At 45.6% G+C, this 13,656-nt stretch overlaps 1 protein-coding gene across 1 annotated transcript in view; it reads right to left on the reverse strand.

Annotated features, from left to right (window-relative positions):
• The window catches only part of LOC123361495 (coxsackievirus and adenovirus receptor homolog), a 29,790-nt gene extending 16,474 nt beyond the window's left edge, over positions 1-13,316 (reverse strand). The window contains exon 1 of the mRNA XM_045001449.1: positions 13,154-13,316. Within this exon, the coding sequence (XP_044857384.1) occupies positions 13,154-13,208 (55 nt within the window). The 5' untranslated portion in view covers positions 13,209-13,316. The remainder of the gene's footprint in view (positions 1-13,153) is intronic.
• Positions 13,317-13,656: the final 340 nt, after the last annotated feature.

Consider the following 13,656-nt stretch of genomic DNA (forward strand, 5'->3'; position numbering starts at 1 on the left):
AAGCAGCAATAACAATGGGAATATTGGTTTGGCTGAGGTCTGAGCAAGTCAGTAAAGTGTGCCAGCGAGCTTTTAAACGTCCAAATGCACATTCTACCACCATTCTGCACTTGCTCAACCTATAGTTGAACAGCTCCTGACTACTGTCCAGGCTGCCTGTGTATGGCTTCATGAGCCATGGCATTAAGGGGTAGGCTGGGTCCCCAAGGATAACTATAGGCATTTCAACATCCCCAACGGTTATTTTCTGGTCTGGGAAGTAAATGCCTTGCTGCAGCCGTTTAAACAGATTAGTGTTCCTGAAGACGCAAGCGTCATGAACCTTTCCCTGACATCCCATGTTGATGTTGGTGAAACGTCCCTTGTGATCCACCAGTGCTGGCAGCAGCATTGAAAAGTACCCCTTGAGGTTTATGTACTGGCTGCCTTGGTGCTCCGATGCCAAGATACGGATATAGGTTCTATCTATTGCCCCACCACAGTTAGGGAATCCCATTGCAGCAAAGCCATCCGATATGGCCTGCACATGTCCCAGAGTCACAACCTTTGGTAGCAGCAGCTCAATGATTGCTTTGGCTATTTGCATCACAGCAGCGCCCACAGTAGATTTGCCCACTCCAAATTTATTCCCAACTGACCGGTAGCTGTCTGGCATTGCAAGCTTCCACAGGGCTATCGCCACTCGCTTCTCAACTGTGAGGGCTGCTCTCATCGTGGTATTCTGGCGTTTCAGGGCAGTGGAAAGCAAGTCACAAAGTTCCATGAAAGTGCTCTTATGCATGTGAAAGTTTCGCAGTCACTGAGAATCGTTCCACACCTGCAACACTATGCGGTCCCACCAGTCTGTGCTTGTTTCCTGGGCACAAAATCGGCGTTCAATGGCTAGAACCTGCCCCATTACCAGCATGATCTCCAACGCGCCGGGGCCCGTGGTTTGAGAGACTTCTGTGTCCATGTCCTCATCACTGTTGTCACCGCGCTGCCGCCTCCTCCTCGCCTGGTTTTGCAGGTTCTGGTTCAGCATAAAGTGCACGATAATGCGCGAGGTGTTTACAATGTTTATGGCTGCTGCGTTGAGCTGAGCGGGCTCCATGCTTGCCATGGTATGGCATCCGCACAGGTAACCCAGGAAAAAAGATGCAAAACAGTTGTCTGCCGTTGCTTTCACAGAGAGAGGGAGGGAGGGGAAGGGGGCCTGACGACATGTACCCAGAACCACCCGCAACAATGTTTTTTGCCCCATCAGGCATTGGGATCTCAACCCAGAATTCCAATAGGCAGGGGAGACTGCTGGAACTACGGGATAGCTACCCACAGTGCAACGCTCCGGAAGTCAACGCTAGCCTCGGTACTATGGATGCACACCACCGAATTAATGTGGTTACTGTGGCCGCATGTACTCGACTTTATACAATTAGTTTCCAAAAACTGATTTCTGTAAAATCGGAGTAATCCCATAGTGTAGACATACCCTATGTATCAGTCTACTAAAGCTGTCCTTCTCCCTTGACCCCTCCCCCTTTCTCCTACCATCACCTCAGTGAGAGAGAATAATAAGACATCCCCAGGTCTGCCTTCCAGCTAAATCCAACTCTAACCAACAGAGCCCAGAATTACCATCCATGGAAAGCATGAAGAAGAGGTATGTAGGAATCAAAGTTCCCATGCTATTTTTTTAAAGTGCATTTTAAAACTACTCGGAGTTTATTATATAACAGAGATGCAGACTGAATTTCTATAGCCCCATCCAGTTTCTGGCTGCTTGTTACTACATCTTCTCCAGTCTCAGCCAATAAATACAGCCAAGAGAAAATAAGCACAAACCCATCCATCAGAGATCACATAGCAGTAAAGGACTTGTTAAAACTACAATTATTCTACATAGCAATACAAGCTTCAAAAGATCTTTTAAGAATTATTTCAATTACAGCTTGAATAGCACTTGAGAAAAAAGCCATTGTGCACTTTGTTCAACATACAAGAATCCTTCCACAACGATTAACTTTTTAGATATTACTACTGCGGGGGGGGGGGGGGGTGTCTGTGAGTCCCTGTTAGGCCTGAATGAAAATATAGCAGGCAAAACAGTTATGCCAACCTGACTAAAGTCAGGCTAAAAGAGGTTTCTGGGTAATCCCAGAGTGGAAAAGTACTGAGAAGCAGCATTGTTTTACAGAGCCTTGGAAAACGTGAGATAAGCCTGAGATAAGCCAGGGATTGCATTCCTGGCATACCATTAGCTGTGCTAAGGACAGTGTTTGAAGAACTGATAAGAAACTCTAGCATCCCACGGTTCAGATTCTAACTCTCTGGTTGAATTATAGGTTTGTTTAAAACTCCCCTGTATTTCTAACTTTTGGGTGTTGTTAAGATATAATTAATAATCTAAAGTTGTAGACATAAAGTCTAGGCATGTGTGTATAAAAGTGTCTAGTTTTAAGTTGTTAAACAAAGGGGGGTGGGTTTTGCTCAAGTGAGTGATGTATGATGTAATAAAACTGACTATATAGGCTAATACTAAGCTGTAAAGTGTTTTGCTGGTTCTCACTGGAGACGAGCGGCCCTTTGTTGATGCGTGCACTTGTCAATAAAGGGCTTTTGATCGGACCTTGCTGGTGTTGCCTGGTTCTCTGTGATCAGACAACGAATTTCGCTGTCGGGGTTAGAGTCCCTGACATCCCTCAATGCCAGCTGGCAAAGGGCCCCCATATCTCATCAGGCCTGACACACACAGTGCCCCAACATACATCATAATGGTGTCATGTAAGGTATCATATGTAAACTGTTGATATGCTGGTCCTGAAAATCAGTGTGTTATGTATGTACAGACTGTATACAAAAAGTTATAGATGTGTGCTTGAAATATGTTCTTAAAATGTGTTTGGGAGGCAGAGCAAGAACCCAGCCTGCCCGAGACAAATGAATGTGTATTTACACATTTACACGGAGGACTAAAGTAAATAAAGCCATTAAACTAGACAAGCAGAACAGACAATAAACTTTGGATAATATAAGAGGGGCAAAGAGAATCTAGAGATCAGTCATGTAGGGGTCACAAAAGCACAGCACCTTACTGAACCTCACACTCCCATGAGGCAATCCAAATAATTGGTGTAGATTTTAGAGCACTTAGAGGAATTGGGTTCTAAACAGAAAGATGTTCTTAACCTTAACTACAGCAGAGTTATTGCTCTAATACAGACTTCATGCTAAAGTGAATTCAACTGATATAGTGAATTAATGGCCCACTTCCTAGTAACTGAAAGTGAAGATGTTCTCCTGATGCAATATGACTAGTAAGACAACACAGGTAAAGGGAGAAAGCAGAAAATTAACTGAAATGTCTGAAGATTTTTCTTTTACAAACCAAAAAGCTTTTAAACCACCAAGACTAGAATTAAGGGTTCAGCACTTCTAACACAATTAGGTCTCTAATTTTAAGAAATCTCCCATTAGTGCAACCATTGATTCAGTTGGATCAGTGAAAGCCTGAGTAGGAGCTATAAAGTAGGCAAGGCTCTTGCTACTTCCAGCATTTTTGATCACCAAGCACATTTAGTTGACAGTGGTAAAATTTTTAGAATCTGCTACACTCTTCCCTACACTTAAGAACATAAGAACATAAGAAAGGCCGTACCGGGTCAGACCAAAGGTCCATCTAGCCCAGTATCTGTCTACTGACAGTGGCCAATGCCAGGTGCCCCTGAGGGAGTGAACCTAACAGGCAACGATCAAGTGATCTCTCTCCTGCCATCCATCTCCATCCTCTGACGAACAGAGGCTAGGGACACCATCCTTACCCATCCTGGCTAATAGCCATTTATGGACTTAGCCACCATGAATTTATCCAGTCCCCTTTTAAACATTGTTGTAGTCCTAGCCTTCACAACCTCCTCAGGTAAGGAGTTCCACAAGTTGACTGTGCGCTGCGTGAAGAAGAACTTCCTTTTATTTGTTTTAAACCCGCTGCCTATTAATTTCATTTGGTGACCCCTAGTTCTTGTATTATGGGAATAAGTAAATAACTTTTCCTTATCCACTTTCTCAACATCACTCATGATTTTATATACCTCTATCATGTCCCCCCTTAGTCTTCTCTTTTCCAAACTGAAGAGTCCTAGCCTCTTTAATCTTTCCTCATATGGGACCCTCTCTAAACCCCTAATCATTTTAGTTGCTCTTTTCTGAACCTTTTCTAGTGCTAGAATATCTTTTTTGAGGTGAGGAGACCACAACTGTACACAGTATTCGAGATGTGGGCGTACCATGGATTTATATAAGGGCAATAATATATTCTCAGTCTTATTCTCTATCCCCTTTTTAATGATTCCTAACAGCCTATTTGCTTTTTTGACCGCCTCTGCACACTGCGTGGACATCTTCAGAGAACTATCCACGATGACTCCAAGGACTTTTTCCTGACTCGTTGTAGCTAAATTAGCCCCCATCATGTTGTATGTATAGTTGGGGTTATTTTTTCCAATGTGCATTACTTTACATTTATCCACATTAAATTTCATTTGCCATTTTGTTGCCCAATCACTTAGTTTTTTGAGATCTTTTTGAAGTTCTTCACAATCTGCTTTGGTCTTAACTATCTTGAGTAGTTTAGTATCATCTGCAAACTTTGCTACCTCACTGTTTACCCCTTTCTCCAGATCATTTATGAATAAATTGAATAGGATTGGTCCTAGGACTGACCCTTGGGGAACACCACTAGTTACCCCTCTCCATTCTGAGAATTTACCATTAATTCCTACCCTTTGTTCCCTGTCCTTTAACCAGTTCTCAATCCATGAAAGGACCTTCCCTTTTATCCCATGACAGCTTAATTTATGTAAGAGCCTTTGGTGAGGGCTCCTTGCGGTTAATGTACTGGCTGCCAAGGTGGTCCGTTCCCAAGCTAGGGATATGCGTTCCATCTATCGCCCCACCACAGTTAGGGAATCCCATTGCAGCAAAGCCATCCACTATGACCTGCACATTTCCCAGAGTCACTACCCTTGATAGCAGCAGCTCAGTGATGGCGTTGGCTACTTGGATCACAGCAGCCTCTACAGTAGATTTACCCACTCCAAATTGATTCCCAACTGACCAGCAGCTGTCTGGCGCTGCAAGCTTCCAGAGGGCTATCACCACTCACTTCTCAACTGTGAGGGCTGCTCTCATCTTGGTATTCTTGTGCTTCAGGGCAGGGGAAAGCAAGTCACAAAGTTCCATGAAAGTGCCCTTACACATGCGAAAGTTTCCCAGCCCCTGGGAATCATCCCAGACCTGCAACACTATGTGGTCCCACCAGTCTGTGCTTGTTTCCTGGGCCCAGAATCGGCGTTCCACGGCATGAACCTGCCCCATTACCACCATGATGTCCAAATTGCCAGGGCCTGTGCTTTGAGAGAAGTCTGTGTCCATGTCCTCATCACTATCGTGATCGCGCCGTCTTCGCCTTTTCTTGCAGGTTCTGGTTCTGCACATACTGCAGGATAATGCATGAGGTGTTTACAATGCTCACAACAGCAGCAGTGATCTGACAGGCTCCATTCTTGCCGTGGTATTGTGTCTGCAGGAGAGCAGAGTTGCAGTGGAAGCGGTGGATGACAACGGATGCCACGAGAATAGATTTTTATACCGAATGATGAGAGGACCTGCGAGGTGGATTCATGGCACCAGGAGAGCAGAGTTGCAGCGGAAGCGGTGGATGACAACAGTTAGCACTGTGCACATTTCCCAAAGAATACATGTTCCCGGGAGCCCATGATGACAACACGGAGAAATTAGGTATCGAGACACGAGCAGGAGAGCAGAGTTGCAGCAGAAGTGGTGGGTGACGACAGGATGCCATGAGAATAGATTTTTATACCAAATGACGAGAGGACCTGCAAGGTCAATCCATGGCACGTGGAGAGCAGAGTTGCAGCGGAAGCAGTGGTCGGATGACGACGGTAAGCAGTCCTACTGCACCGTCTGCTGAAAGCAGTATGGCGTCTGCACAGAAAAAAGGTGCAAAACGATTGTCTGCCTTTGCTTTCATAGAGGGAGGGGCGACTGACGACATGTACCCAAAACCACCCATCAGGCACTGAGAGCTCAACTCAGAATTCCAATGGGCAGCAGAGACTGCGGGAACTGTAGGATAGCTACCCACAGTGCAACGCTCTGAAAGTCGACGCTAGTGACGGTGCTGCAGATGCACTCCGCCAACTTAATGCGCTTAGTGAGGACTCACACAATCGACTGTATAAAATCGTTTAGGTTGAATTTATAGAAGTCGATTTTTACTAATTTCATAGTGTAGACATACCCTCAGCAAACAATCCTGAAAATCAGCTAAAAGCAAGGGTTGGAAAAGACAAAACCTTTTACCAGTGAATAAACCAGAGATAACGCAGTGACTGAAACAAAGTATTTGCCCATTCACCAGTAGCAGGTAGGAAGCTTTCCCAGGTATGTTGCATGGAGAAGGAGCTAACCACCAATTTCTGAAGAATGTAGGCTTTCATTTTAACATTTCTAGCTCTTACGATTGCAAAGATATGCTTCCATATGTGAAGCAATGCAACACTTGTCTTTGAATCCAGAAAACAGCAGCAAGTGAAATTTAGTAGCTTGGTCAATTTCACTGCTGCTTTACAGAAACCTGAAAGTAACCCAAATCTGATATGAACCACCTACCAGCTGCTTGGGAAAGTGAAGAAACAGAAGTAGTCACTAAGGCCTTGTCTACACTGGCAAGTTTCCGTGCAGTAAAGCAGCTTTCTGTGGTGTAACTCCCGAGGTGTGTATCTGCCAAGCTACGCAGTGCACAGAAACTGTGCAGTTGCAACGCTATAAAAAACCCCACCTCAACGAGAGGCATACAGCTTTCTGCACCAGGGGTACAGCGCCGTGGTGCCAGAGTAGACACCATGGTCAATTACAGCACTGTGATTGGTTTCCGGGGGGTGTCTCACAATGCCTGTTCTCACCTCTCTGGTCATCAGTTTGAACTTTAGTGCCCTGCCCTCAGGTGACCAAAAGTGAGCCCCACCCCTTAAATTGCTTGGGAATTTTGAAAGTCCCCTTCCTGTTTCCTCAGTGACACATGGAGTGGTCTCAGCGCATCTTTCCAGGTGGCCAGGCCTGCTCCATGCACCAGGCGATCCCCCCTTTGGAGCTATGCTGAGCTGCTGGACCTCATCAGCATTTGGGGAGAGGCTGTCCAGTCCCAGCTGCACTCCAGCTGCAGGAATTATGATACCTACGGACAGATTTCACAATGCATGACAGAAAGAGGCCATGACCAGGCCACACTGCAGTGCAGGGTCAAAGTGAAGGAGCTGCGGAATGCCTACCACAAGTTACGGGTGGCAAACCGCCACTCCGGTGCTGCGCCCACAAGCTGCCGATTCTACATATAGCTGGACGCGATACTCAGTGGCAAGCTAACCACCACTGAGAAGGCCACTATGGATACTTTGTTGGCTTGCATGCCAGTCGAGACTGGACCGAGCCACAAGGAGGAAAACTTGGAAAAGGATGTGGGGGACCCAGAGGCAGAGGACTCGGAGGTCAGAGATGCATGTAGCCAGGAGCTCTTCTCTACCTCAGAGGACGCTAGCCAGTCACAGCTGTCAGAGCTTGGCAAAGTGCAAACAGGAGAGGAGGCCCCTGGTAAGCAGCTTTGATTTCGGGAATCGCTGAAGCGAGTTGTTGGGGGCAGGAGGGTTGCAGAAAGCAGGCTTGTGTCTCTGTATGATGCGCATACCACCACATGCCTAGTCTGAGAGGCAGAACAGGGTGTTGATTGACTCCCTCACTTCACAGGAATCTGCCTCAGAGATCTCTATGAAACTCTCATGGAAATACAGGGCAATCCATAGCTTATACTAGTGGTCCCAAACCTTTTCCGTGGGGCGGGCGCCAGACGACTAGCCGCCGAGGACCGTGGCCACCGGACAAGCAGCCGTGAATCGGCCACTGAAATGCCACAGAGGAGTTGCCGCTGAAATTCAGCGGGATTTCGGCAGTAGCGATTCTCGACGTTGCCACTTCTCGGCAGCATTTCGGTGGTTGCTTGTCCGGCGAACAGTAGGTGGGCACACATGGCGCCCGCGGGCACTGTTTGGGGACCCCTGGCTTACACAAACTCAATAAAAGGTTAGTACTTTAGCAGTTAAATTTTCAAAAGACTATCTGTAATTATCATATGTTCACCATCCATCTTCATACAGTTCCTACCAGACTGCACATGTACCATCCCCACAGAATAAATAAGCATGATCTATTCCAAGGCTGCAAGAGTAAGCAGAACTCTCCCTGAAATTGTTCCTCTTGGTGGCTGGGAGTCTGCTGTGCCAGGCACCAGAACTATGAACAGGGAGCTCTGAATCTTCCGCTGCTGGTGCTCAGGCAGCATGGAGAAGGAACTAACTTGACTGGAATGCAAAAGGATGATGAGATGCAGGGAAAGTGAAGTGAGACTGAGATAGGAGCTGTGAAAGAAGAAAATGATTAAGGGGTCAGGATGTAAGGGTCTATTAAAGCACAATCCAGAATTGAAGCCAGGATTATACTGTCTCAACAGTCCTCTGCCAATCAGCAAATACATGGCAAAGTGTGTGGGTCACCTCCTTCCAGTCTGGTCCACATAAAAGATTACAACCTTTAGTGCCTTAGCTTAAGTGGCAGAGGTCTGTGCTTTAGAGCCAAACTCCAAAGATTCCAACCCCTTAATAATGACCAATTTTGGTGTCATCATCCAAACCCTGCAGGCAAAAGGTGCCGGGGGGTGAGGGGGGAAACAGAGCTGCATTTGTGCTGACTGTTACAGATGTATTTTTCTCTTTTATTTCAATGCATCAGCTAAAACTGTTCACCAACATTTGTTGATTTAAACCAAATCCAGCCATGCCTAAACACAGGAAAGATGTGGACAAACCGGAAAGAGTCCAGAGGAGAGCAACAAAAATGATAAAAGGTTTAGAAAACCTGATCTAGGAGGAAAGGTTAAAAAATGAGCATGTTTAGTCTTGAGAAAAGATGTCAAATTAATAAATATATTAAGGGCTGTTATTAAGGGAACTGCAATCAATTGTTCTCCATGTCCACTGAAGTTATGACAAGAAGTAATGGGCTTAATCTGCAACAAGTGGGATTTAGGTCAGATGAAAGAAAAAAACTTTAAAAGGTAGTCAAGCTCTGGAATAGGATTCTAGGAGAGGTTGCGGAATCCCCATCGCTGGAGGTTGACTTGGTCCTGCCTCAGCCCACAGGCAGTGCTAAAACATCCTCCCCCTTCACCACCTCATAAAAGCCTCAACAGTTTCACAGACATTCTATCATAAACAACTTCTTGTTAAACAAGGAGAACCAAGTCTTCACCGTTGGCTCCATTTTATGGAAAGGACTAGGAAATGGTACCACCATCAGGGAACCTATGGGATTTTCCCCAGTAAATTGGGGGTGGGGGGAGAAGAGAAAAGGTTAGACTTCTCAAGATCCTTTCCAGCCCTACTTTTCTGTGATATTTTTCCCCCCGTTTGCTTTAAAAAAAAAGTAGGAAATTTCTCCCCCCCCCCCCCCAAAAAAGCTACTTTATGACAATTTAAGGTTCCAAAGTCAAGTACTCAAAAGTTAGGAAATGCCAGAATTAAAGTTGCATTAATTCATGCAGCCTTAATTCAGAACCCTTTAATTACATGAGCACACACTTTTTTCTCCTCATGACCTCTGCTTAATTCAGTGCACCGGATAGGCAGTGTCCTAGAAATGAACCAGAGTTGCATAGAAAATTAGGCTATTGTCTGTAGGACTTCTGCATCATTTGTTTCAGAGAAGCTGGAACGAGTGAATAAAGCAGAGGACTACAGAAAGACAAGATAGTCTCATGAAAAAATCAGTTAAATGCCGCCCTGGAGAACTGACTTCTATTCCCCCATCTCCCACAGGGTTTCTGTATGATGCTGGACAAATCACTTAACCCCCGGGTAGTCAATAGGCGGACTGCGGGCCAAACTTGGGGGGGAGGGATAGTTCAGTGGCTTGAGCATTGGCCTGCTAAACCCAGGGTTGTGAGTTCAATCCTTGAGGAGGCCACTTAGGGATCTGGGGCAAAAATTGGTCCTGCTAGTGAAGGCAGGGGGCTGGACTTGATGACCTTTCAAGGTCCCTTCCAGTTCTAGGAGATTGGTATATCTCCAATTATTACCTATTACCTTTAAACGCAGAATGCCAGATACTTTTGAATGGACCATGAAATCTTTTTACATACGTTTCATCATTACTGTTATTGCTGTATGAAAAACGTTTCTCTAGAGTCTGGACCTTGACTGTGCCTTGACAAAAAAATAACTGACTCACCTGACTTAAATCAATTTATTCACAGGTAGCCACTAATTGTTTGTTCCAAATCCTAATTGTTCAATCTGACACATTTGGGGGCCTGATTTGCAGAAGAGATGACCATTCACAACTACAATGGAAGTCAATACAGCTCTGTTCGGGACATGTAACATGTCAAATTCTCTGATAAAAATCAGTCCCCTGGTGCTTCAAACTGGGATCCCAAAATTAGCAGGCTCTCTCTACCTTAATCTCTTTGTGTACCAGTTCCTCATCTGTAAAGTGACAACAGAATACCACATTACCTCACTCAAGTGTTATGAAAATAAATTAATGTTTATGAAGCAGATTGATATTATAATGATGAGCTCTGTAAGAAAAGCCAATGAGGAAATTAATTCTGTATTCAAAGCAGAGCAAGGGTGTACAAATAAGTTAGACATGGGAAGACAAATCAAATGGTGAAGATAAAACCAAACATTGAATAGCTGCTACTCATGGAGTTAATAGAACCCATTACGAGCACAGGATGAGGCAGGGGACCTTTGAAAAGATAGTCTTTAATTACATGACCACATGATATCCTAACACGTACAACAAATGGGCTAAATTAAAGTTGGAATATGCAGCATTAATTCTGTCATCTTCTAACTTTTTGAGTGGTTGACATTGCAACCTTAACATTCTTTAATATTTTTTGTAATACTTATATTTTAATTTGAGGTGGAGGTAATAAGACATATTTGCAAGTCCACTTAAAGATGATCGGAATTTGAAAACTATACTGTATCCAAAACTACAGCATCGCCTCAACTTGATAACTGAATACTTGAAGACTAAATCATTGTCATAAGTGGAAAAAGATTATCTGAAAAAAAAAAAATCTCTATCAAAATACTGAAAATAATCATTTAAATATTCCTTTCCTTTAAAGGAACATAAAATATTTTGCATAAAACAATATTCTTAATTAGAAGAAGGCAAATACAAAACAAAAAGCTAAAATTTACCTTCTTTATGAAATCTAAATATAGACGGTGTACTGAACATTGATTACTGCCCTTTCCAAATTCATTTTGAAAGCAACTGTTCTTCAAATCACCTTTAAATAAAGACGGATCTGAACTATAAATTGTATTTCCCGCTACTCGGTTTCAAATTAACACTAGCACATTGTGTCATTTACTTCCATTTTATGATAAAATATCAACATGATGTGCTAACAATTGTCAAATTATAGTGATTATATACACTGGCACAGTTTAATGATTTGCAAAGAGAAAGTAATGTTGTAAGTATTTTTTCCTATATACAGAGTTTTCACCTGAACCAAGTGTTTTGTGTTTATATATAAAATTTGTGCTCAAACTTGAGTCTCTTGGACAGAACTGTCCAAGAGACTCAACGAAAACAAAAGTTTTTAAATGCACAAAATTAACATCAATCAATCCAGATTATACACAGTGCCTATGTTAAGTACATGGAAAATATTTTTAAATGAATCTTAATTAACAAATGTAATATATTCAGTAAAACAGACAGCAAAAAGCAAACCAGCCATGTATTTTCAGTTGAAGTTGACAAGACAGTTTCCAACTACTCATGCATTGTCACACAAGAGGTTAGATTTGGAGATTCTATTATAACAAATTTTGATCCCATGAGTAATTCCCCAACACAGCTGTGACATCAACAATGGCATTAACATTTCAACAGGAAACAGAGAGAGTCATCCTAACGCCCCTGAAAAGCATTTTTTCTAACTTTTAACCTCCCCAGGTGTTTCATAGTTATTTTGTATTACATCGAAATTGATGCAAAATTGTACAAAATATCGGAAAGCTTTGAAAACAGGAAGTGTTTCAACAGATAACTCTAGCAGTTTCCTAAAATTAGGTGGAATTAACACATCACTTTGATAAACTTTATCACAGGATCGAAAATAAGTGTTTTAGGCAAACTATAGTGAACACATTTTAATGCCATTACCTAAAATTTCTACAATTTGAAAAATAACTGTAAATACATTGAAAGAATTAAACTATGCTTATCCACCTTTTAGCAGCCAAAAGGGTGTCAAAACAAGGAGCTGTTTTAGAAACGCATAGTGCAACATGCCTGCTCCTTTTGCTTAATTAAATCTTGCTTTTGCTCCACACGCTGCGGACAGATCAAAGTATTTCCAACTAATTTATACTCTTTGCTTTGACTTCCACCCCAGGAATTTATTCATAACGTTGTAAAAGTTACTCGCTGAGAAAGTTAGCTCTGCCCTGAGCTTCCCATCTAATCCACATTTCCTACATTGCGGGTTACGGAGCTACATTTTGTTACGCGGACCCAGCTGAAAGCCACAGACAGACCAAAGCACCGAGACGCGCTGGAAGGCGCCAGGCGAAGGCTTTTGAAGGAGGAACAGGCTGGATTAGCGCCGAGGTGGGTCTGGGCTCCGCGCCGGGCGCACCCTGCAACCGCTGACAAAGCCACTTCCCGGCTGACGGATCCCGAGGCTCTTTCGCCGGCTGGGGACGCGGCGCCCGGGCAGGGGCACCGAGCCGGCGGGCGAGAATCCGGCCCCTCCGGCCCCCGCGCACACCGGACCCGGCGAGCCCGCCTCTGGGGGCACCGGGCGGGGGGGGGGGCAGCATCGTGCTACAAACCACACCCGGGGGGAGGTGCCGGGACAGCACCCGCCGAGCCCGCCCCGCATCCTGGCCCGGCGCGGCGGGGGGGCGAGGGGCGCGCTCTGCCCGCCCGGGCACACGATGGGCGGCGGCGGCGGCGGCGGGGGGGGGGGGAGACACCCCCAGAGCAGCCCCGGCCCGGCTCTCACCTGCGCAGCACAGCAGGAGGCTCCCCAGCAGCGCGGCCAGCGGCGGCAGCTCCATGGCGGGGCAGCGGCGGTAGCGCCTCGGCGTCCTCCTCACAACACGGCGGCTCCCAACGGACGCTCCCAGCAGGTGAACAACGGCCCGTCACTTCCGGCCGGCCACAGCCCCACCGGCCACCCCCCGCCCCCGCGCGCACACCGCCCAGGCGCTGCCCCCTCCCGCGGGACAGATACACACACCGCACAGCACAAGCACTGCCCCCGGGACACACACACACACCGCACTTGCTCCCGACACACAGAGTAGAGGCACTGCCCACCCCCAGGCAACGCACACCTCTTCCCTCCCCCTCCGAGGACACACACACCGCACAGGCACTGCCCCCTCCCGCGGGACACACACACACACCCCGCACAGCACAGCCGCTGCCCTGACACACACACACACCGCACAGTACAGGCACTGCCCCCTCCCCCGGGACACACACACAACACACTTGCTCCCG

Source organism: Mauremys mutica, unplaced genomic scaffold (assembly GCF_020497125.1).
Source record: "Mauremys mutica isolate MM-2020 ecotype Southern unplaced genomic scaffold, ASM2049712v1 Super-Scaffold_2380, whole genome shotgun sequence".
Lineage (NCBI taxonomy): Eukaryota > Metazoa > Chordata > Testudines > Geoemydidae > Mauremys > Mauremys mutica.